Below are 22,295 nucleotides of genomic sequence, written 5' to 3'. Positions count from 1 at the left end.
ATTAATTAATTTGTGTAATTGTATGCTTTTTTATTGTTATTGATGTATACATAATTTTACAGAGAGTTCTCCCGGCAAGAATAACCAACAGCCGTGGCGCCCGGTGGCTAGTCAGTTTTCTCCACAATCACCATTCGCATCCAGGGCTCATCCTTCTATACCTAGACTGCCTTCGCACTCACAGCTAACGGCTCAGGCATCTTCTTCTAGTCTACCGTTCCCGGCGGTGACTACACCTCTCCTGTCACCGCCGCCGAAGAGGTCCATCAGGAAGAATGCCTCGTTCAGAAAGAACAGGGAAGTCAAGTTCATGGAGCCTCACGAGTCCACTTTGTGACGTCCAGACGGCGGGGAGCGGTCTTCCCTCAAAGGGACACCTCTCTCCCGCCGTAGGCTTCTTCCCGAAGAAGTGCCACTGACGTCACTGTCGTCATCCAGATATCACTCATGAAACATGGATAAATAGATCGAATAAGTAAAAGTCGCGTTTTGCCGACCGACGCCGTTTTCTTACTGAAATTTAATAATATATTGATAAATTGAATGACACTTTATACTATTATGAAAAATATAAAAAAAAACTTACATATAAAAAATATTAAAATTATATTACGAAACGATATTTTTTCGTCTGACATGACGCGTCGTTTTTCTTACATTATAAATATAATAGTGTCACGTGATTATCTTATGCGAAATTTTACATGCCTGAATTTTTATTAATTAATATTAATACAAAAAGTGATCATTATTTATTAATCATAATAATAAATATTTTTAAAATGCGAACAAAACGAACTTAACGCAAATATGTGTAAATATTACAATAACAACAAAAAAACATTTATTTTAAGTAATAGATAATTAAGAGCATGACGTAACTGCCAAATGTATAAAACAGATATACCGATATATATTATTGATATATATGCGTAATAAAAATCATGTTAATTTATTTAATAAAATAATAAAACTAGTGAGCTGATTGATACGTGTGCTGTGCTATTTCGAAAATGGTGCAAATCCTGTAAGTGTTGTTCGTTTGTAGGATACTTTAACAAAATTATTAAGTCAAATCAAAGCGGATTTTTCAGTGTACTATATTATTTATATTCAAAATCATTTGCACTTAAGACAATATTGAATTGCTATGCTCTAGTTATTGTTATTTAAAGCTTAATTGCAGAACATAAACAAGCAATAGAATTTTTTTTCTGTTTAGTTTGTCATATGACAATATTTGTAATTTGCTTCATACTTTATGGATTAAAACAAAGCCTTCCTTAAAGCTTAATAAAATGATAATAATGTGGAAAAACTAGTATTTTTTTAATTTTATAAGTTACTATTAAATGTATAAACTTGTCAAAGATATTTGATATGTCTAAAAAACCCCACATTAATATTTTTATTTTAACAAAACACCTTATATTATACTTTTTGTGCTTGTACTATATTTATTTATTTATATTTTTATTATCATTAAACAAATAATGATTAAATAACAGTGATGTCATTAAAAAAATGTTCACTGATAGCCAATTTTTTTTATATTAAATGTTGCCTAATAAGTTTAATACGCAAATACACACTTCAAACGTATCAACGCATTGCATGACGACGAAATAATTTATATATAAAATATTACAATTAATATAATAAATAATGCAATTTATATAAATTTGTTATTGTTATATAAACTATTGCACTTTAAATTTATCGAATGGAATGTTAAGGGCACGACGAGAAGGTGCTGAGCTCAATATATTTTTCTTAAAGCTTGTAATATAATTTTTTAATAAATATTTTCCCAATTTCACAAAAAAATATTTTATAATATTAAAATAGCGTTAAGTGCGTACCATCAACGTGTTCCAAATTCCAATGCTTATTTATAGATATCTTATTAAACATAACTGTTTGTTTTTTTCAATTAGTCTCATCGCAAAAAGTCTAGATTAATTGCAATAGGATGATTTTCCGATCAACTATTACAAAAGACATTGTTGAATATCATGAGGACTAACTTTATAAAAGCTTATCATGTAATGAAAGACATGTTTTATTGTGCCTTTAAAGATTTAATAGACTTTTATTTTATGATTATTAAAAATATTTTAAGTTAAATCAATTCCTAAATATAACAAAAATTAAATAGATTGCTATTTAATTCAATTTATCGATGATATTCAATGGAAAAATGTCGGGAAAACTGTCTTATGATATCTCTACATATATGTATGTACATCGGAAAAATATTTTTTAAGATAGTAAATTAATAAAGCTAAAAGTTTTGTCCTATAAATTTATATTCAGTTTTTAAAATAGTAATACATATCTGATCTAAAAAAATTAACTTATTGACGATTGATTATAATTTATTATCTAATTATTATATAAAACACCGAATTTTAATTGTACTTAAAATTATGTTATATACACATTAATATGTTTATTATGATTTTATATTAGGAGCAAAACTTTTAACTTCATCTAATAAACAGTGTTTCCCTCTTCCAAGATCGTACTAAGGCTGAATTTTACATCATGATTTTTTAATAAAAATATATTGTATCCAATTTAAAACGTTAAATTGGAAATATAAAAGTACATAATATGACATTTTCATCAGAACATGATGATGAAAAATTTAGAATTTGGCATTTGAAGCGGGAAACAATTGTATACATACTTACGTAATATATTTACATTAGCATATAAGTGATTCGATGTTGTGATGTTTCTATATTTGTATACCCAATAGATTTATATGTGCGATTTATCTGTGTCTTATTTATAATGGATGTGGAATATTATCATAAAATGGCAACTGCATTAAAAATATATATATTTATATATATTTGGGTTACCATTTTTTGATTAAAAAATCACTAAAATCACACTTTCACAGTATTATCATTCCCGTTCGTGTTTTTTTTTATTATATAAAAAATATATGTATGTTAATATCACTGTCTAGAAATGCTATACAATTTGTATTTTAGGCACCTATGCCCAGTCTGCTAATTTTCAATGAAGGAAATTTTGGAAAATCTAAAAGATACATATCTGGGCGTGCGGTGAGAAATGTGTAACTAGTGATATCCCTTCAGCTGAATTAGTAATGGTGTATGTAGAAAAAGAGCCCTTTGTCTGTATATCGTCTCTATTGTGTGTGATGAAAGAATATTTTTACTATTAAATGGTCAAAATGAACGCAAAATAATTTTGACCTTACTTATGTTATGTTTCCGCCTAAAGATCATAAATTAAATCTGCTCTTTTAAGTTATCCGATTGATAGCCATTAATTTAAAAAACATTCAACGCTCCAAAGTATAATTAAATTATATATATATATATATAAAAAAAAATATTACATGATAAAAAATTTCGATTATAAGATATACAAAATTTAAATTTAAAGCATTCGCAAAAAAACAAACCCTAAAACGCCTTATTAATTTTATCGTAACATAAAAAATTAAAGCTAACGTTGGTTATATTTAAAAAAATATATAATTATAAAATTATTTTGATACTGAATATAATTGCATACCCATTGAAACCGCATTCACGATTATCTCTCTTAATTTCGAGCGTTAGTAAATCATCATTATGATTAATAAATTTTTATAAAATATTCGCTATTGTATCTAAACGTTGATAGCCTCTGATCTTGGTAAAAGGACGTTTAGGATATTCGGTCAATTAAATTTAATATTGATTCACATCATTGAAGTTTCTATTCTATCCTATCTATTTTTTATATGCGTATAAATATAAGTGAACGTTCCCTATATATACATATTTACTAATGTTTATTTGCACTTAAACTTTATATACGTGTATGTATCGTTAAGCAGTTTAGATGAGAGTTTATCGTACCTGAAACTCTTTTAATACCTAGCGAATTAGTACTTTCGACTATTCGGCGATATTCGCATTTTTGTACTTCCATAGCTCCGATTCTTTCACGTTTATACATCATATTTTACAAATACATGTGTATGTTTATTGCGTTGTTAAATTTAAACGGATTTTGTGGATAATGACTGGAAAATAACACTGAAGAATATTGTATAGCCAGAAAGAATTTATTATGGCTAACAATAAAAGCTTTTTCAGGATCTTTGTCAAACATTATATTGTATTGTATTATATGCTATATACAGATTGAGCAAAATATTTTCAGATTTAAAAGCAAAGATATGTTGTTGTTAATGAACACAAATATAAATATTTAACGTCGTTATTGCAAACATAGCAAAGAAGAACATATTTTAGAGTAATTTACAAAAAAATATATTTTTATGATCATTGGTAGTGAATATTGATTTTTTCGAAAAATCTGGGTTCTCTCGTTAAAAATGCTATATATTTTAATACTGACACATATTCTTAAATTGTGTATAATAAAATCTATAAATATTTAACATTAAATACTCCAAAAAAGCAATAAGATATTTTCAATTGAAAAAGTATATCGCAAAAAAAATTAAAAAATAGGTAATTCCGTAATGATTATTTTAATTTTAATGTTTCAAAATATAATCTCCCACTAAAGAAAGCTTTTCGCATATCTCGGTCATTTTTTTAATTCTTTTAGCATAAAATCTTGGAGGCTTTGATTCAAAATATTCTGATTGTATATGTTATTTTTTTTCATCTAGAATGTGAAATAAATACTTGGACGGAACAAGATCTTAAGAATAGAGGGGAAGAGATTCAATTTCAATGGGCGTGCATTGTCGTGTTGTAGAATTATTCGATCCTTAGCAATCTTACCATATACACAAAATTAAATTAAATTAAAAAGTGAGCCTTTTGCTACTTAACCTTTGAATAACAACTGTTTTCTACGACGATTGTTGTCAAACAACACTCATTTCTCTTCATCGGTTATCAAATGATAAAGAAAGGGCAAATCAGCTTCAAATCCATAAGCTCTTAAAATATGCGGATACGCGCCGATTTATTTTTTCGTGTGGAACCCATACACCTTGTTCCCTGTGATGCCATCAACTCAAATCGTAACCGGGAATCCAGCCGCAGTCGTCGATTGTGACGGCTTAGGTCGAGAGCAGAGGTGGAATAATTCGTTGGTGCACATATTTTTTGTTTTTGCATTTTTGAATCGGACTGTTATAGTTTCTCTGCCATCTGATGGATAATTTAAGTAGTATAATTTAATTTCACTCGGAAAAAATTTTGTCTTCGTAAATTTTGCGGCCCGTTTTACTTCAAATATTGGAATGAGAAGTCCAGATTAATAAACAAAGACTTACTCAGATCACGACTAAATTGTCAAACTTAAATCTAAAAACGACATTAATTTCGGAATGACCTAATAATATATTTTTTTTAACTAGTAAAAAAAAAAAAAAAATTCTATAGACTTTTTTATGCTTTTATCATTGATGATAATACAATTATATGTTGTTATTCCAGAAAACAATCAGAAACCCAGAAAACCAAAATTATTTCAGCCTTATTAACATCTGATTTTTTTAATATAAATATTGTGCGAAACTTACTTTTGTAATCAAAATAGTAAAAATTCTATCCATTAATACTGTAGTATTAAAATATTGATCTTTAAGAATTGGTATAGTACAATATTTATATTTGCTTATTCGTGTAAATTTGCTTAATTTTCTTTCTATTACAAACATTTGTGAAGTGATTTTTTTAAATACATATTCTTAAAATAATTATAAAAAGTTATTCTTGAGTTAAGAACGTCGTTTATTAAGGTTTGCAATAACGAATGAAACATTTTTAATATAAAATTTCTACAAACATTTGGTTTTAAATACAGTTTTTGCTCAACCTGTTTATAGATAGCTATACTAATGTATCATCTCACCCCAATTTATCTGTATCGATTATTTCATTGAGAATGATTGCTGTGATAAATGTTAAATTCGTTGTTGATTAAAGCAAAAAATATAAAAAAAATGTAGCAAAGTTACTTTTTAGAACCTCGTCCCGCATAAAAAAATCCGTGTGTGATCTTAGTAACATTTCAGTGTGTAATAATGATTTTGTGTTTAAATAAATTGTAAATAGATATTTGCTGTGATTTGTATTGTTATCATATTATATACATATAATTGTATTTATATACATATAAATTACTATCATCAACGTTGATTTATATATTGTTTTACGTTTTGATTTCCTTTTTTATACCTATAATGATTTTTGAATTACATAAATCGATATTACTTCATATTGTTTCATTTAATACTATACCATCTGTCGGTGAGATAGTGAATTTATTAGTGAAAAAATAAGTTCGCCTCGTGTTTTTTTAACATATTACATACGTAGTTCCCCTACCATTAAATCCGTTAACAGGTTTCGCATTGAACGAAATTTAAACCAATTCCAGTGCTAGTGCGCCACGCGTTTGAGAGCCACTGTTTTTTATTTGGCAATCCTTATCACTCTTATCAGTTGAGTGTCGACCTGGAATTATGCCAAAATCACACTGAAACAACTCGAGTTCAATCTGACTGTGATGTGAGTTGAGGTTATCTTCTGAGCGAAATAATGGCATCTATATTAAAAACTGGATGGTTCAAGGCCGCTAACACCATACCATTGAAGCTGGCAGGAAGGCGAAATGTTACTATATTGGCGAACTCAAAGACAGTGGTTAGTGAATGATTGATTTCAATCAACTTAATTTGCATAACAACACGTAGATGATAATTTGCGTAAGTTCTTATCTATGTACGTATATCCACAATCATGTACTTGTCAGAACCGTCTCATAAATTATTAAAATAATTCAGTACATAGCGTAGTAACATTAATCTAAACACATATTATATGATTTTAAATAAGTAAGAAATGAGTAATATTTACATAGCTGGTAAGTGTTGTGTATTATGTCAGCGAAACGTGAATGTAATCGTAATCGTGTATTATATAAATTAAGTTAAATATCTATATATATGGTTTGGTTGTAGTCAATTGTCCACAATTCGTGCATTTAAATTATACTACGCAAGAAAAGGTTATCATGTACGTAAGCACTGAGGTCAATTCAAAAAAATAACTCTATTGTTCGCATAACCATCGTAAAAACTAAATAGCATGCATGCATGTATTGCATTAAAAAAGCAATAAACTCGATAGCTTTTTAATATTATTACGTAAACAAATTTATTATTATTTATTGAAAAATAAATAAAAATAAAAATATTGATTTAAAATATAAATTGAAATTATATTCCAAAGTACAACAACGTACCTTGAAATATATAAAAGAAAATATTATTGCCCCTAAAAATATAAGTTATTACTAAAACTATAAAATACATTAACACGTATAAACTAACCAATCACTTGAAATAAATACACAATTTAATAATAGAAAATTTTAAGGTTTGTATTAATATATTTCTACCGATTTTATTAATATATTTCTAATCGATTCTTAAATTTATAATAAATAAAGTTTGACACTCCCATGACAATAACCACATTCAAGTTTTCTTTTAATAATACAAACAAATATATTTTTACGTTTTTTTTTTTTATAACGATTTTATGTTTCAAATTAAACATTTGTATTGCCTTTCTAAAAAAAAAGGTTTAAATCAAAGGAAAATAATAAAATAATTCATTATTTTATAGTCAAAGTGGTTTAAGTATATTAAAATTATTTTTAGTCAAAAATACGACATGGTAAATCTAATAATATATCGCCTGGAACAAAACTATCCAACATTAGGCTAGTAATACATTCTTAAAACAACCAGGGAATTTATCTCCGAAAATTCATCTTCATTTTCCACAGATTTAATCGTACATTTTTAACAGATTATTCAGAATTAAACAAAATAACGATTATTCTAAATTTAAATAAATAAGAGCTGGAGTCCCACAAGGTAGAATCCTAGGGCCGATACTCTATTTGTTGTACACGTATGATTAGCCACAAATAAATGATGTCACGATTGCAACATTCACTGATGATGCAGCAATCTGGAAGGTATATATGTTATATACCTCTCGAATAAAAATATAACTTTTTAATTATAAATTTTCATAAACAGCAACACTATCTTATTTGAAAATACAGCTAAATACCCTGGACACCAAGCTACGGTAGAAGGAGCATATAAAAAATAAGAACTTGAAATAAAATATGGAAAGCTATATTGCCTTATAGGAAGAAACTCCAAACTATTAAAACATAGCAAAACAAAGATATACAAAGATATATAAAACATAGATATACAATCAAATCCTGAAACCAGTGCCGAGTTAAAATGATTAAAATAAAATAAAGTGTTATGAAACATATGTATGTTCGCAATTGAAATATACAGTGCTATAAAATGTTTTGCTGCTAAACATGAAACGAGGCTCCAACAGCACGGCAACATCGAGGCAGTAAGCTCCTCAATATGAACAACTTGAAAAGACGGCTGAAGAGAACTAAGCCATTCGAACTGGTTTTGATATCATTACTGAAACTCATTTACTATTAGTGATTGTGTAATGTAGAAAAGAAAATTTTTGGACGTCAATTATTAAACATAGAATAAAATTAATTGTTCATCATAAAGACCAGTTTTAATGTATGAAAAAATAGTATTTGAATTTGTGCAGCGGTCAGCGATGCTATTAGTCTATACGACTCGTCAACAACTACATTTGTATATGACGAGTAGAGATTCCAATGAATTAGCATTTTGAAATGCATCAACAATGGTAATTCAGTGCCTTTGCAAACACAAAATAATGTATGGCACTGACAGATGACCATAGAATGTGCTTACAGTGTTGCCGAATCTCTACCTGCTCAAACTTTAACGGTCACGCAACGACTCTTATAAGAAAGGCGACGAAAATAAACAAATCTAATTCCACGCTGATAGGAACAAAAACAAAGAAACTTCCTCTATCTCGACTAAGCGTATATAAGTGCATAGTGCATAATATTCACTTCCATTCCAGTTCCACTTCCGACAGGAACCTTCATCAAGAACTCCCATAAGTTAGTCCCGATCGATATCGTGTCGATCGATAATCATGAAGTGAAGTGGTTCAAATGCCAAATACTGACTGAAAGTTCCTGAAGAAAGGGAATACGGAACGACGTGTTTTAAGTTTATATACGAAGTTAGGAGAAGTCCTTCGCCTTTCCTGTTCTCAATCGTCTGGTTAGTGCGAGAAATCTAGGCGGAAACAGATTTTTTATTGTTCAATAAACACGTAGAAATTTCAGAATATAATTAATTTAAATATAATTTTTTTTAATTAACTATTACCTTATACGAGAATTGAAAAATGTATTATATATTAATGATGAAAATATATAAAATAAATTTACAAATGTCCAAACATCTCATAACTTTGGTCTTCATTATAAATTTATATACATATTAATTTATGTATATAAATTTAATTATAGTGTAGTATAATTATATAATAATTATATAATTATACTTTCATTACCAAAATTATAAACCATTGACCAATCATAGAAAAGAAAAGGACGAAAAAGTATTCAATATAATATATTATGTAATAAAAATATTGCTCCCAATCCATTTCTTTATTTTTATGATAAAAATGTATATAATCTAACTGCTGGTTCCTTGTAATATTGAAAATATTTTTTTACAGAATTACCACAGTTCAAAGCAGTATTTACGTAGAAATAAAAACTATTTACAATTCTCCCTCGGAGAATTTCATACATCTCCTGCACTCGCAAAAGTAATTCCGTTCAATTTATCCGACATTGGCGAAGGCATAAGAGAAGTCAACGTCAAGGAATGGTAAAAAATATCATCACTTAACTGCAAATGTGTGTTCTGACGCACTAAAAAAATATATTATTATTTATGTCAGATTCCGCGTGTTTAGGTTCGTGAAAGTGGGCGACGATGTTAAACAATTTGACAACATTTGCGAAGTTCAAAGCGACAAGGCTTCAGTCACTATCACTAGTAGATACGATGGTAAAATAGTTAAGTTACACCATAAAATTGACGAAGTGGCTTACGTTGGTAATCCGCTAATCGACATAGATGTGCTGGAAGACGATGAGAAGCTCCCTAAGACAGACACTAAAATTTTCTCTAGAATCGGTATTGTCGGACCGCCAGAAGAAGGTGAAGATAGTGATGATAACGAATCTTCTGGTTAGTATCTTCTACCTACACAATAAATAAAAGTTTTTTTAATAATAATCTTATTTACAGATTCCAGCGATGATGAATCAGATTCGAGGTCAATTAAAGTATTGGCTACTCCAGCTGTGAGAAGAATAGCCATGCAAAATAACGTATGGATTAGTAATAAGATTGCTACATTTAATTTCGATTTAATGTATGTTATAATTTTCAACAGCTCAATCTTGCAACTATTGCTGGAACTGGAAAAGGAAGAAGAATTTTGAAGGAAGATATACTGAGATATTTGAACATTTCATCTGAAGATTCAAATGACGTTGAAAAAATGAAGAGGATGGAAATCAATCGGTCATCTGCTCAACAGCCTTTTGCTAAGAAATATCCAGAAAAACCGTTGATAGACCACGACAGCACTGTACCAATTAGAGGATTCACTAAAGCTATGGTGAAAACTATGACGACTTCTTTGGTAAATATATTTGTATATAATTCAAATAGTTTAATTATTAAAAGTTGTATATTACATATACTGTGTTTGAGAATGACGAAAGACGAGAAGAACTTTTGTATATTGGCATTGTGCGATACCAACGCTTGGTGTATTTAAGTTCAAATTACAAAGATATAAATGTATTGCACTGAGGCCCTGCGTGGTAAATCTCTAAGCTAGTGACGCAGAAGCGATCTGGGAAGCTTGGCTGTATCGAAAATCTGATGATTGAAGTGGAAAGTCTACATGGCTACTTTTCTCCATTCTTCGATGTTGTCGTCCTGAATGTTTGCATAAACATTGTAACGGTCGGGAATAAATTTGTCATAATTCCGCTACTTCCTCCTAGGGAGAGATGCTTCACATCACTTTCTTTCTTTATTATTCATTGTAGCAACCGCTTTAAGTATCTATGGTGATGTGCATAACACAAATTCATACAAAGCTAATCTTGGATCTTCAGTGTCAACTAGTCATTAGCTCAAAGTCTGAACTGTACTGTAGTTCTAATAAAGTAGTAATGAGTGGAGTTTGGCTTTTCTACGGCAGCGTTTCGGCCATATATTATCGGAGAAATGGAAGGACTATTGATCATCATTAGTGATCTGAGTAGTACTGTTATCCCTAATATTTTAATGGGCGTGAGTCCAAGATCTAAACTGCAGTGCAGTTCCAAATCAGAACTGGGTATGTAGCACCGATAAGAGTTCTCAAGCCGGGAGTTATTATTCTGAGACTGTATAGTACTTGCTTGTGTATCATTGTAGAATGGGAGAAGATAAAATGTCCTCTTTTCCGCTTTTTTCAATCAATGACAGTTGAATCGTGTAGTAATTGAAATCTCTGTTCTCTTCTAAAGAGAAATGTTTTAAAACAAAATCTTTTCAATTTTAGGATGTCCGTCTTTTTATTTGCATATGTTTGCATAAGCATCGTAATGGTCGAGAATAAATTTGGGTTGGTTTTGCTACCTGCTCCTAAGGACATTTCTTTTTTTATTTACGGATTTTCGTGGCGGCTGCTTTTGAGTATCATTCGTGATCCTTATCTGTGTTTTTGACAAATTGCAACAATTTTCCATTAAAATAATTTATTTTATCTGCACTTTTAATATCAATTGCGCATACGTAACTCGTAATTTATTATATACGTGCGTAGATAAAAAATGCATTAGCATTTATTACTTCCTTGACAGACTTGTCTTGTCGCATAAATTTGTATAATTTATTATTGTGATCGACTTATGATTTAGGTCAAAATATAATCCTGAAAATGACTAATTATGTGTGTGCATATTTCACAAATGTTGTGTCCTTAATTTCATTAATATCACTCAATCGATTTCAGTATAACTATGCAAATAGATTCACAAAATATTATATTATACAACATACTATTAAAGGATTTTGCTATCGTATTTTTACAAATTATATAGTCTTGTCTTGTAATTATATTGAGCTAAAAATTCCAGCAATAATAATATGAGCAAATTTAATGATCCATACGAGTTATTGCTACTACAGCAAACAAATTATTTTATACAAGTTAAGATAGCTTAAACCTACAACGCTTTTTTTAAATATTTGTTATGTTTCAGAAAATACCCCACTTTGTCTACAGCGATGAGGTTGACGTAACCCAATTAGTGTCCGTGAGAGAATCCACAAAGGAGGCGTCGGCCAGGGCAGGTGTTAAATTAACATTTATGCCATTCTTTATCAAATCCGCCTCCCTGGCCCTGAAGAAATATCCCATCATCAACAGCAGCGTGGATGAAAATTGCGAAAATATCACGTACAAAGCTTCCCACAACATCGGTGTAGCTATGGACACACCCAGCGGCCTTGTGGTCCCCAACATAAAGGTATGTAAAATTATGTATCCTATTATAATATTATTAAATTTTGCTAAACGAACGCGCAGCGTATACATACATTTCGCATGTGTACTTTGAACCTTGCCCTTAACGCAAATGGGTTTTGGGAGAGCGCAATAGGATCGATATAGGACCTAAGAAAGTACGCATTATAAGGCACCGGTAGCTTCTAGGAAGAAAGACATAATGCTACATAATATAATATGCAGATATGTGCAGCTAAAAAATTCCGGGACTGCGACAAAAAAATATATTGTGCTATATTTTAATTTGATTTGCTCTTATAAAAATTAAGAATCAAAATATAATTAAACATATGTATAAAAAGTTATATAAACAGAATAAATAATATAAGACCCGTTGAAAAATCAACAGATAGCTAACCCAATTAACAATGAACCATACATACGAGATGTATTATATATTATATAAAAAAAACGAAAATTTTTGGACTTCGCACGCAATTTGTTTTGGGCCTTCGTATGTGACGCCTCTTTTGCGTTTGTCAGTTAAGTACATTTTACAGACGTATTTGTCATGTTTGGTAATTTTTTTATTTTAAAAATGACAGACCGAAGAATTGTCATTTAATTTTTCATTAAATAATTGAATTACATAAAGTGTAGTGAAGTGATGAAAATGTTATAAAACACTTTTGGCGTTAATGCTATGACCAAATCAAGGGTATATAAATTATATTAACGTTTTTAAGAAGGCCGGGACATTAAAGATGATTAGAATCACACATGAAAATGTGAAAAAAGAAGGACATTGTGTTTTAATAAACCCCGAATCACTATTAGAGAGATTGCTAAAGAAGAACTCATACGGTTCATGGGAAGTACTCCTAATTTTTACTGACTTTTTTGTCATGAAATGATTAACAAACAACATGTCAACTAAAACAAAATTAAAATAAAAGACGTGAATAAAGTCACTGAATTTTTTAACAATATCAAAATTTTCCTTACGGGTTTCTTTTATTATAACAACGTAGTCCACTTAGGACTTTTACCACCAGCTCGCACAGTGACTTTGCAATCTAAACATAAAAATCGTGGACAAACAACTCTTTGATTTTGCGACCATAGAGCAGATAAATGCAAAATCACTAAGCGAGCTGAAGATTAGGGCAAATAATGTACTTCACAAAAGTTTTGTGATAGGGACCACTTAGAAGAGGGCAATATCAATATTGAAAAATAAACAAATACTCTTTGATAAAAAATTAAATCATCATTAATTTTTATCATACCTTCACTTGAAATAATTTTCTTATATAGCTACATTATAAAAACGTAGTGGTACAGAAACAGAGTGATAGAGTGTGTGCAGAAAAATATATTTATATAAGTCACTATGCAGCAATAATAATATTATACTTAATCGTGTCTCTTAATCAATTGTTATATATACAGGAAGTACAAAACAAGAGCATCATGCAAATAGCTGCAGAACTCAATAGATTGCAGAAGGATGGCGTTAAAGGAGTTTTTAAACCAGATGATCTGATGGGAGGAACATTTACTATATCAAACATTGGAAATGTAATTACATTATATTCATATTTCCTTAAAATATTTATTTGTAAATTATTAATATATATTTTTTGTGTTTTAGATCGGTGGAACTTACACAAAGCCTGTCATTTTAGCTCCTCAAGTGTCAATTGGAGCATTAGGAAAAATACAAGTAAATACAAAATATCAATATTTCTCTAATATATTGTATTTCATTGAACCGGTGGTAACACTGCTTTCCTTGTTTTAACTAATTACATAAATATATCATTTTAATAGTCTATATAACCAGTAAATAATAATAATAAACATACGTTTTAACAGGAATTAAATACAAAACATTGTCAGTTTAGCAATAACCCTTATATTAAAAATGATATTCCTTAATCTTTTAATATTTAAAATACAGTACCTCTTTAAAAAATAATATGACTAAGAGCACCGCTACTCATGCACCGCCTGCTGCACCTCTTCGTTAGACCCGAACCTCTTTCCTCTTTTGCTTCTTTGAGCGATCCAAAGTTAAAAAGTCACTGAAGCCGAAATCGAGCGAACGCACTGCTAACAATCTTAAAAAAAAGATATTTTGAATTTGTATCGCACATTTAAGGTTTTCATTTTACTATATATTTATACCCATATGCAAAATTTCATATTTTCCTATGTTGAAATATTTGTTATAAATAATGCTGTTAATGATAATTTTTTTATTTCAGGTTTTACCCCGTTTTGATAAAGATGGTAACGTTGTCAAAGCTCATATAATCTGCATTAGCTGGTCAGCCGATCACAGAGTGATTGACGGTGTTACTATGGCAAGATTCTCAAATGAATGGAAGGCTTACGTAGAAAATCCAAGTCATCTGATGTTAGATCTGTGATTTAATCTCTGTAACTCAAATAAACATTATTTTAAATACTTCCCCCTTTTCATTTGAAACAGGAATAAACTACTTTTTAATATACTTATATACCCTGAGGCCTGATCTTTTATTTTAAACCATCGTATTAAATTGATATTGAGATTCAGATTTCTTTCTTATTTAATATTATTTTATTACAATTTATTACAATAAATATTTGATTATTATTGATATACAGATAATAGAAAATAATAATCTTTCAGTGATTTATGGACAATTTTGTAAAAATACTGATACAATATCGATAGGTTGGAAGAAAACTATCACAACACAAAATTAATCGATTTCATTATCTTATTTTTTTCTTGTCCTTCAATATCAAACATAGCAACCATCTTCGTTACTTTGCAGCTGGTATAATAGTTATATTGAAAACATTCAATTCTGATTTATTTATTGTAAATCTTCCGTTGCAAGATGACAGACCAATTGCATTACAACAGGTTTAACACAATCTACAACTACTAAGTAAATAGCGAGACACCAGACTGAAATCAAATCTGTAAATCAGTGACATCTATCTTATCATAAACTATTATTACAGCTTACAATCAATAGATGTCATTATGCACGAACTAACTCAATTAAATTTTAATTATTCATAACAATATTCATCCGTGAAATTAGAAAAGTCTGGTAAAACCTACTCTGTAATGATCGATCGAAATCATTATTGCATGATAATCACTAATTCCAACACAATAGAAATTCAAAACCAGGTTTTTCAGGTTTGTCACCAATCAATACCACCAATACTCTTGCTAGTATATTGATACATCATAGTAAGATGATATATTCCCCCCACTGCTTGTAAATCATGGAAGGCAACTTTTTTGTTTAAAGCTATATGCTATAATTTCTCCATGCTTGAAAGCTCCTATTTCTTTGAATTGTTTATCATATCTTTCCATCTTCACTTTTCATATAATAAGCGCAAGACTTCTCTTTTAGTACTAAAAATACAATATTAACACATTACCATCTATTTTTTGCGAAATTTTAAATGTTTTGACAAAGTCTGACTTTTATCAAAATAACTATAAATATATATTTTTTACCATCTCTGGATAAAGGTTTAAATCTTCTTCACATAGCCACGATATTTTTATAAGCCTAAGTTCCATTGTTTTTAACACTCAAAAAAGCGTAAATGGACTGACCGCAAAATTTCGCTAACACATGAAAACGCATGAACCGTAATTTATTAAGAGACACTATACCATATAAAGAGCAACTCTTTGTTTACAACAGTCGTGAAACAACTAAAATTTGATGCTCTTACTCTGAATCTGAGAATCAAACCAATGATATTATCTCTTATACAACATATAATATATATAAATAACCATCAGTTTCATCAAATCAACAATGATAATATTTTTTTTAAATATATAATAAAAAACTTATTCACAAGGATACTAATGAAAGAAAATTTTTACTAAAAAATCAAATTTATTTCATAATAGTAACATCAGGTAACCGTTAAGGCGTTATCGCCAAAATCGAAGTGTGTGTATATACATTGGAAGCGCATAGATTAAACTGTGAAATCGTGAATATCTAGAATAAAAAGCTATTGACTAAAAATAGGGTAAAAAATATATTTTTATCATTATTATAGTTGTGCAAACACTTCTATAACTCAAATATTATTGAAATAACAGTTTATTACATTTTGATAAATGTAATGACTACATTCTTATATAAATTGAAAAGAGGGGCTAAAACTCGTTCCAGGGCATTAGTAGATTTATATTATCCTACTAAGCAAATCACAATTAATGGAACGTAAATGAAAAGCTAGATGAATTCTAGTACGATAATCTAGGCCTGAACGCAACTTTTCAAAAAAGTTCAGGATAAACTCGAGGGGTGACTAATAAAAAATTATTTTAATTTTAATTTGTCGGCTAATGAACAAGAAAGTCCCGTATTGTCCGGTTCGACGTTTATGGCTTGAACTGTTCCGTTGTCCAACACCATGGAGTAACGCTTAGAACGCTTTCCTCCCAAAGGCGGCAAGTCCATGGATAATTCGACAGCATCGGCGAACACACCTTGAGGATCGGCCAACATGCGAACCTACAAAATGTACATTGTTTAATACAAGTCTTTAACGTATAATTATAAAATATGTAATACCTTTCCAGTCGCATCGTGGGCCTTTCCCCAAGCTGCCATCACGTATGGATCGTTGACGGAAACGCATACGATTTCTGAGATGCCTTCCTTTTTCAGATCATCGGCTGTGTTGATGTAGCCTGGCAAGTGAGTCTTGGAGCAACCGGGTGTGAAAGCTCCAGGAACAGCGAACAAAACTATTTTTTTGCCGTTGCATAAATCGGCAATGTTTACTTTGTTCGCTGGAGATTCTTCATAAAGATCGACGCTTGGGATTTTATCTCCAACCTGAAGTTTAAAATATTATAATTAACAAATAGAAAAACAATATCATTACACTGTATCTACTGATAAAAAAATATAAAACCTGGAAAGACTTCCTTACATATTTACAGATTATTGCCGCAAATTAAATATGATTTATAACATGTAACAATTATGACAAAAATGAGTTATTAATGCAATTCAAACAGATTTGCTTATCTCCCATCTAAAACAGTGCTATCCAACTTATTTTAGCATACAGGCCAGTTTGTTTAAATGAATGTTAACAATTTAAATTAGTTATTTAAATTTAACTTTTTTAATGGCACGCAATGATTTTGTCGCTCCATGTGATCACGACGCTAGTGCTGCGCGAAACTTTTTTCTCTCTCGCAATAAACTATTATTTATGTTAAGAAAAAATATTACAAGCCATTTTGGGTTTATATTCATCCATGAAGATGCATTAAGAATTATGATAATTTGAATAGCAAGTTTTAGAATCAGTTCAAAGTTCATACATAATGTTCGGAAATAAAATATCATATAAATATCAAGAAAATTACGACATTGGGATAGTGTTATTTATTATATTTCTAGTCATGAAAATTATTTTAACACTGCCAGTTTCCATCTCGCCTGGCAAAGGAAATTTTTTGAAACTTATATTTTTGCTATTGAAAATGATATATCAGAATCGAGAATACATACTTGTGGACAATATCGAAGAAACAGGTAGCATATTTATTAATTAGTCGCAGAGGGAAGTTTTTAAGTAATTTTGCTTTCTTTTTTATTTATACTAATAAGTCTGTCTCAGACATATGCATTATGCAGAACATGGAACGCAATTCTCAAAAACATTAATTCCAGTCTTCGAGAACAAATGGATTCAGTGGTAGGAAATATATTTTAGAAACGTAATTTTTTATGGCCAAATAATAACCTAACGAGTCGCCATATGTATTATTATAGCCAAAAAATATTATTAAAAAAATAATATAACCCTAATTTGAATCAATCGACGAGTTCGGATTGAATAAATAATTGAAGCGTTTTTTTGTCACGTCATTATAGAAAATCTAGAAGCTTTCGTTCGCAATCGATCCGGCGCGTTTGAATAAGTTATCGTTGACACGTCGCTCGCCGGGTTGCCGGGTCAGATTGCATAATGAGTTATACTCCGATCGAACGGTTACCTTGATGGGCGCCATTATCTGTGAGGAGCTGTGTAGTTGTCGCGCAACCGATACAGATGCCACCCGTAATCTCGCCGAAAACGCTCTGGCGCACAGAGCCATCGCACACCGAACGCTCTGCACAAACTCGCTTAGCGGCTTTCGATAATTCTTGGATACGCCGCTAGACGGTGCTATGCAAAAAACAAATTTACTACTAGCATATTAAGAGCCGGCCGCGACCGCATATTTTTTATATTTCTTTTCAAATCACTTGGACGCCGAATATTTTTTAATATATAAGTATTGGACTACCTAATTCGTATATTCTTATAGTCCATCCAAGATGTTAACGCTCATCATCGTTGTGTTGGAAATAAAAGTGCGTGTACGCATGCATGTATACATATACAGTTTTCCTGCGAATTTGTTTACACCGATAGGGGAACGTTATCAATACTAAATCAGAGCTGTTTTAAGGGTAGGAAGACCATACGTTAGAAATTAAATTTAAAATTATAATGTGTTTTATTTTTATTATAAATTATTGTCATGTTGTGGTATTTTGTAATTAATAAAACAATTCCTGTAATATTCAATTGCTTTTTTTTTAATATTATATCAAACAAATATTCAATCTGGAGAGTGATTGCAAAACTGCTCTTATGTTTCTGTATGTAAATAAACAAAATAAGCAACAAAGTGATATTTTACATTTTTCTCAACAAATTAAATTAAAAGAGGAAAAATTATTTGAACGTGTAATTTCACATGGTCATCCTAAAATATTTCTTACCAATACTATATCGATGTTTCTAATTGCCACCCGTCACCAACCCGTCGCCAAACTTTTTAGGTCGTTGTTTATGTCTTATATATGCAATAGTGCGCAATAAGCAGCATGCTTTTCTCGTCTGGTTACCAAAAGAATAAAACGACTCACTTTTAATAGAAAATATTTAAATATGTTTTGTCAGATACCTGTACATGCGAAAATAAAAAATATTATCCATATTTATTTCTCACAAAATTTCTTCAACGTAGACGAGTGTACTTGGTAGCCCTTCTTTAAACTGTTGGTAGAGAATATACACAATCCGGAAATTCTAAAAAAACTTATTTTTTACGCCACTTAATTACCAGCGTTTGCATTCCGCATTAAATTTTATATGGAAATAAAATTTTGTAATAGCAGGGTCCGTGGAAAAAACAGTACATAGCATCGCCGATTAAAATAATAAATTATTACTAATTTCAAACAGTTGAGTTTTTATTTTTATATAGTTATTTATCCAAAATAAGTAAAGAAATCATGACTTTTACCCTGTTGTTCACTTTATACATAATTGTACACAGCAACTTCACAACTTAATGTTTCATCTAATATTCATTTATTATTTTTCAGTTTACCAAAGGTGTTGACGCCCGTTACGCCTAGTGTATGCGTTCGCGAACGCCGTCTTACAGCGTTCGGGAAGACCACGCCGATCTCAATAAAGGTTTACACACAAACCCTCGTTTTTGTATTCAGACCTAAGAACTAACCAACACGTGTATCCCTACACGAAACAAAAGGCTTGATAGTCTAGCTGCTGATGATATGTTGTCTTTACTAGAAGATTTAGAAGAATTGGTTATAGGTAAGATGACCAGACATCCTCTTTTGAGGAGATTTGTCATCCTTTGAAGAGGATTGTCCTCCTTTAAGAAGGAATATTTTCCTCAAAAATGTTATCCTCTTTTGCCCTCCTTTTATCATTTTTTGTCCTCCTCGGACAAAAATGTCCGAAGAAAACTTAAATAAAAGAAATACGTGGTTGCAAATTTTATTAGAGTTTAGGTACGGTGATGATGGTGGGTGGCAATGAGACACAGATTGAGCCGCTGCAGTAATATATTTATTGAAGATTAACGATGTTTACATTATAAGGGGCGCGCGACGGCACGCGTCCGAACCCTTGCGGACTTACCGGTAGAGAGAGAGAAAAAACCGTCACGCCGATGCTACTCCAGTGCCCACTAGTTTTGGCCATAACAAATCTAAATTCGGCTCCCATATAACTCCCGCCCTAGCGATTTACAATCGCGATATTCAACTAGAGCGAGAGAATGGGAGCCTTGGCACTGCTGATGAATAAATGCTGGCGGCACAAAAGTAGCAAAGTCGTTACGTATGGTGCGGCGGCGCGGTCTCCAGTAACGCGCGGCGTGCTTCGCTCCAAGCCGAGTGGAACACGTGTAGACCCGGGCGGCGCGTAGGGCTCCAGGGAGCGCGAGAATAACGGGCATGTCCGGGAGCACCTATCGGGGGCCTGTGGTGCGTCGGTGCAGCTACACAGGGCGCGCGCGCGACGGGCTGAGGACATGCGGTTGGAGCTCGGAGTCGCAGGGCCGTAGCCCTACGGATGCGTGACGGGTCACGCGTGGTCCACTCGATCCTGGTCTACGGCAGCACTTCGGTGGCTTCTCGCTGGAGGCGCGTGGTGGCACCGGGTGCTTCCTGGGTCACGTGGTCGGCGGCGGCGGCTGTCAGCGGCGACGGTGGCTGACAATGGCGGCTCATGGTCGGAGTCGCAGGCCCATCGTCTTGGTAGTCCGCCAGCTCGAGTCCGGAACCAGGGAAACTCCGGCGGGGTGGCAGCAAGTGGGTTTGCAGCGGCTCGGCTTTTTGTACTGCAGTGGCGTCTGTGTCTGCCATTTTGCGTCTGACTCCATTTGCGTGCTCAGGATCACGTCGCAGGTTACCAGTTTAGGTACGGTGATGATGGCGGGTGGCAATGATACACAGATTGAGCCGCTGCAGTAATATATTTATTGAAGATTAACGGTGTTTACATTATAAGGAGCGCGCGCGCGACGGCACGCGTCCGAACCCTTGCGGGCTTACCGGTAGAGAGAGAGAAAACGGTCACGGGATGCTACTCCAGCGCCGACCAGTTTTGGCCATAACAAATCTAAATTCGGCTCCCATATGTTCATTGAAATATTTAACGAGAACGGAACACTATGATGTTGTGCTGAAACGTCGATAGTTGAAACCAAAGCAAGACTAAAATATTTTTAATGTCGCAAGTCTTCTACGTTGCGATCAAAAATGTATTTTACAATATTTCCAATGCATCTAACGCGTGTAGAATCCGAAAACTACACTTTCTAAATTTTCGATATTATTTTATTCACATTGCTAAATTTTTCAAACAATATTTTGAACGGATTAATAAAACATTCTTTGCCTCATCACAATTTCTACGTTAGTAAATGGCTTTACATATTACATATTGTGATATCGCTACTGACATCATATTTTGTTGAAGTTGCAATGACTATTTAAGGACGGTTGATGGTGACGGGTGGCAATTATACACAGATTGAGCCGCTGCAGTAGTATTTTATTGATGATACGAGTTATTTACATAAGGGCGGAAGCGCGATTGCCAGTGTAGAGAATGATTATCACGCCAGTGCTACTCAAGTGTCGACCAGTTTTGGCCATAACCAATCTAAATCGGCCCCCATAACTACTCAAAGGTAGATAATATTTTACATCTTAATGACTCACGAGAATAAACGTCAATAAATGAATTATATTTTGTGGTATAGTAACGAAAAAAAAAATATTTTTTTAATGTAACATTTCACAGCAAATCAATCAAGTCACCGAACCATGTTTATTTGGCACAACAAAATAGTATTATTGATGATAGTTGAAGAGTTTCCTGATTTCCAGGGTTCCGGTATTTATGCTCCCAGCCCCTCCATAG

The 22,295-nt window shown here is 31.7% G+C and overlaps 3 protein-coding genes and 1 long non-coding RNA gene across 6 annotated transcripts in view; 2 read left to right on the top strand and 2 right to left on the bottom strand.

Annotated features, from left to right (window-relative positions):
• The window catches only part of LOC148228156 (popeye domain-containing protein 2-like), a 73,308-nt gene extending 72,727 nt beyond the window's left edge, over positions 1-581 (top strand). For both annotated transcript variants that reach the window (XM_088199047.1, XM_088199048.1), the window contains one exon: positions 63-581. In XM_088199047.1, coding sequence (XP_088055173.1) covers positions 63-337 — 275 coding nt within the window. In that variant the 3' untranslated portion in view covers positions 338-581. The remainder of the gene's footprint in view (positions 1-62) is intronic.
• On the bottom strand, positions 16-6,981 carry LOC148228155 (uncharacterized). The gene is made up of 2 exons (XR_015811545.1): positions 6,876-6,981; positions 16-513 (listed from the first exon to the last, which is right to left on the bottom strand). It is a non-coding gene; the product is annotated as an uncharacterized LOC148228155 (long non-coding RNA).
• Dbct (Dihydrolipoamide branched chain transacylase E2) lies at positions 6,395-15,027 on the top strand. Of its 2 annotated transcripts, none has more exons than XM_088199050.1 (9): positions 6,395-6,662; positions 9,651-9,805; positions 9,894-10,171; positions 10,232-10,314; positions 10,380-10,631; positions 12,250-12,516; positions 13,947-14,075; positions 14,149-14,220; positions 14,765-15,027. In XM_088199050.1, exons 1-9 carry the CDS (start codon positions 6,558-6,560, stop codon positions 14,927-14,929), a joined length of 1,506 nt encoding a protein of 501 aa, XP_088055176.1. In that variant the 5' UTR covers positions 6,395-6,557; the 3' UTR covers positions 14,930-15,027. The 2 variants fall into 2 exon arrangements, with proteins under 2 accessions (XP_088055176.1, XP_088055177.1); XM_088199051.1 differs by having other exon boundaries at positions 9,879-10,171.
• A 1,376-nt stretch (positions 15,028-16,403) lies between these two features.
• Prx5 (Peroxiredoxin 5) lies at positions 16,404-18,665 on the bottom strand. The gene is made up of 3 exons (XM_088199169.1): positions 18,556-18,665; positions 17,114-17,380; positions 16,404-17,053 (listed from the first exon to the last, which is right to left on the bottom strand). The coding sequence occupies exons 1-3, from the start codon at positions 18,655-18,657 to the stop codon at positions 16,859-16,861; spliced, it is 564 nt and encodes a 187-aa protein (XP_088055295.1). The 5' UTR covers positions 18,658-18,665; the 3' UTR covers positions 16,404-16,858.
• Between the last annotated feature and the right edge of the window lie 3,630 nt (positions 18,666-22,295).

Source organism: Plectrocnemia conspersa, unplaced genomic scaffold (genome assembly GCF_051122295.1).
Source record: "Plectrocnemia conspersa isolate PC_06_02 unplaced genomic scaffold, ASM5112229v1 ptg000012l, whole genome shotgun sequence".
Classification (NCBI taxonomy): domain Eukaryota; kingdom Metazoa; phylum Arthropoda; class Insecta; order Trichoptera; family Polycentropodidae; genus Plectrocnemia; species Plectrocnemia conspersa.
This window is presented reverse-complemented; position numbering and strand designations above follow the sequence as displayed.